The sequence below is a fragment of the Onychomys torridus genome, chromosome 1 (genome assembly GCF_903995425.1).
Source record: "Onychomys torridus chromosome 1, mOncTor1.1, whole genome shotgun sequence".
Classification (NCBI taxonomy): Eukaryota; Metazoa; Chordata; class Mammalia; order Rodentia; family Cricetidae; genus Onychomys; species Onychomys torridus.
In genome coordinates, this window is record NC_050443.1 from 46,441,075 (window position 1) to 46,444,289 (window position 3,215).

At 46.2% G+C, this 3,215-nt stretch overlaps 1 protein-coding gene across 1 annotated transcript in view; it reads left to right on the top strand.

The window, feature by feature from the left end:
- The first annotated feature begins 1,267 nt into the window (after nt 1–1,267).
- Nucleotides 1,268–3,215, top strand: part of Chsy1 (chondroitin sulfate synthase 1) — a 70,677-nt gene continuing 68,729 nt past the window's right edge. The window contains 1 exon segment of the mRNA XM_036169297.1: nt 1,268–1,330. Within this exon segment, the coding sequence (XP_036025190.1) occupies nt 1,268–1,330 (63 nt within the window).

Genomic DNA, 3,215 nt, shown 5'->3' on the forward strand with positions numbered 1-3,215 from the left:
GCATTGAGAAACCCGAGGCAGGAAGATAATGATCTCCAGGCCAGCCTGAGCTACAAAGCAAGATGTTTAAAGCATCAAAAACAAAACCCTAGATATGGTTGTTCATACCCTGATCCCACTACTCTGAAAACCGAGCATGAGACAGGTTTGCCAGAAGTTCAAGGCCTGGCTGGACTGTAGCGTGAGACTACTCACCCTGCAAAGAGGGAGTTGTGGAAGAAAACATTTGGGGTGATGAATACGTTCACTGTTTCAGCTGATTGTGGCTTTGGTGTCATAGACATGTTGGGGTTTAAATGAGAACGTCCCCATAGGCTCAGATGTTTGAACAACTGGTCTCCAATTGGTAGTGCTGTTTGGGCGGCTTTAGGAGGTGTGGCTTTGTTGGAGGAAGTAGTACTGGGGTGGGCTCTGAAGGTTCAACTCTCATGCATTCCCAGTACACTCCCAGCTTTGTTCTTGCCACTGAATTGTGTGTGAGCTCTCAGCTTGCTGCTCCAGCTCGCACGGCTACCTGCTGCCCTGCCCCCCACCAGCCATGATGGACCCTTATCCCTCTGGAACCATAAGCCCAAATAAACTCTTCCTTCTGCTAGTTGCTTCTGATCATGGTTCAGTACAGCAATAGAAAAATATCTAATATAGTCACATACAGATGTGGAAATTTAAAATGTGTATTTTTAATTTTTTGTAGTATTGGAGCTCAAACCTAGGGCCTCAAGCATGCAAGGCAAGCACTCTACCCCTGAAGCCACACCTCTTAAATTATACATTTTTGCCCGGTTGGGGTGGTGGTGGCAGCAGCGGCAGCAGCGGCAGCAGCGGCCACGCCTTTAATCCCAGCACTTGGGAGGCAGAGCCAGGTGGATCTCTGTGAGTTCCAGGCCAGCCTGGTCTACAGAGCAAGATCCAGGACAGGCACCACAACTACACAGAGAAACCCTTTCTTGAAAAAACAAAACAAAACAGACAAAAAAGAAAAACAACAAACAAACCAACAAATTACATGTTTTAAACATATACAGGTTATTGTATATCAATTATACCTGGTGTGATTTGAATGAGAATGGCCCCATAGACTCAAACCATTGAATATTTGATCTCCAGTTGGTGGAACTGTTTGGGAAGGATTAAGATGTGTGAACTTGGAGGAGGAATGTCTCTGGGGATGGGCTTTGAGATTCAAAAGCTCACACCATTGCCAGTTAGCTCTCTCTGTCTCATGCTTGTGGATCAGATGTTAGCGCTCAGCTACTGCTCCAGTGATATGCTTACCTACCTGCGGCCAGGTCCCCCTGCCATGATGGTCATGGACTCATCCTCTGAAGCTGTAAGCCCACAATAAACTTTCTGCTGTAGCTTACCTTGGTAAGTGCCTTGACAGCAAAAGTGGCTAAGACATACCTCACTGAAGTTGTCCTGAAATTCTCTCTGTTAAAATGATTGATGGTGTTTATGTCCTGATTGGACCCCGATGACATGAATGGTTCTGTTGTTGTATCAGCCAGTGTTGGATCTGGGAGTCTCTGCTCTGCTCCCTGGGCACCATGAAAGCTGACACAGGAGCATAGCAGAGACAGATGGGCTGGATTGTGTTCCAGGCAAATGCATGGGAAGCTCCTGCACCCAAGCCTGAGCCAGGCAGCTTCTCACTCTGAGCAAGTAGTGAATTTATGTATTTGTTTATTTATTTATTTGTTTGTTTGTTTTTTGGTTGGTTGGTTTTTTTCTTTTTTTAAAGATTTGTTTATTATGTATACAATGTTCTGCATACATGTGTGCCTGCAGGCCAGAAGAGGGCACCAGATCTCATTATAGATGGTTGTGAGCCACCATGTGGTTGCTGGGAATTGAACTCAGAGCCTTTGGAAGAGCAGCGAGTGCTCTTAACCTCTGAGCCATCTCTCCAGCCCCCAGTTGGTTGGTTTGGTTTTTCAAACAGGGCTTCTCTGTATAGCCCTGGCTGTCCTGGAACTCACTCTGTAGACCAGGCTGGTCTTGAACTCAGAGATCCACCTGCCTCTGCTTCCCAAGTTACAGTATTAAAGGCGTGTGACATCACCAGCAGGCATCACCATGTGATGAATTTATTATGACCAGATATTTTTTAATGAAATACATATTGCAGTGGTATAAATGTTTGTTTCTAATATTAAAAAGTGACAAAAGGGCTTATTTACAATTTTTAATTGTGTGTGTGTGTGTTTGTGCGCGCGCGCGTGTGTGTAGGGAGAGGACAACTTGGAGAAGTCAGTTTTTCTTCTTCCACCATGGAGACCTGGAACATGAACTATTTCCCATTGACTGAGAAATGTCCCAAGTGCCTGGAGGAGACAGATTTGTGTGTAACGTGCTTACTGCACAAGCATGAGGACCTGAGTTTTGACCACTAGTGCTCATGTGAAAGCTGGCAGGGTGGCATATGCTGGCAGCTCCAGTGCTGGACCAACACAGGAGGATTCCACAGAGTTGCTAGGCAGCCAGGCTAGCTGAAACGGGAGCTCAGAATCGCAGGTGAGAGTGATGGAGGAGGATGCACGGACTTCTGGCCTCCACATGCAGATGTGTGGGCAGGCATGCTCACACACACGCGCACACACACACACACACACACACATGCATACCACACACATACACACACACACATACACACACACTCACACATACATACACATACACACATGCATATCACATAAGTGCATAACACACACACATGCATACCACACACACACATACACACACACACATGCATACCACACACATACACACTCACACACACATACACACACACACACACACACACATGCATACCACACACATACACACTCACACACACACATGCATACCACACACATACACACTCACACATACATACACACACACTCACACATACATACACACATACATGCATATCACATACGTGCATAACACACACACGTACACACACACACATACACACACACACCCTCCAGTTCCAGTTTTGCAGCCCTGGAATGTCAGAGACTGGAGATTCTGTAGCAAGAGACTCCTGCTCTCCTCTTCTATTATGTGCGCACTGCACCTTGTGCTCCAGGAACACAGACTTCTCAGTAGCATCCATACCCAGATGTTGGTTGATATTTTGCATTCATTGGAGGGATGAGAGGCTCATTAAAGAGGTCAACCGTGACTCTATACCAATCTGGGCATCAGGGTCAGTTGGGATAAACTGAACG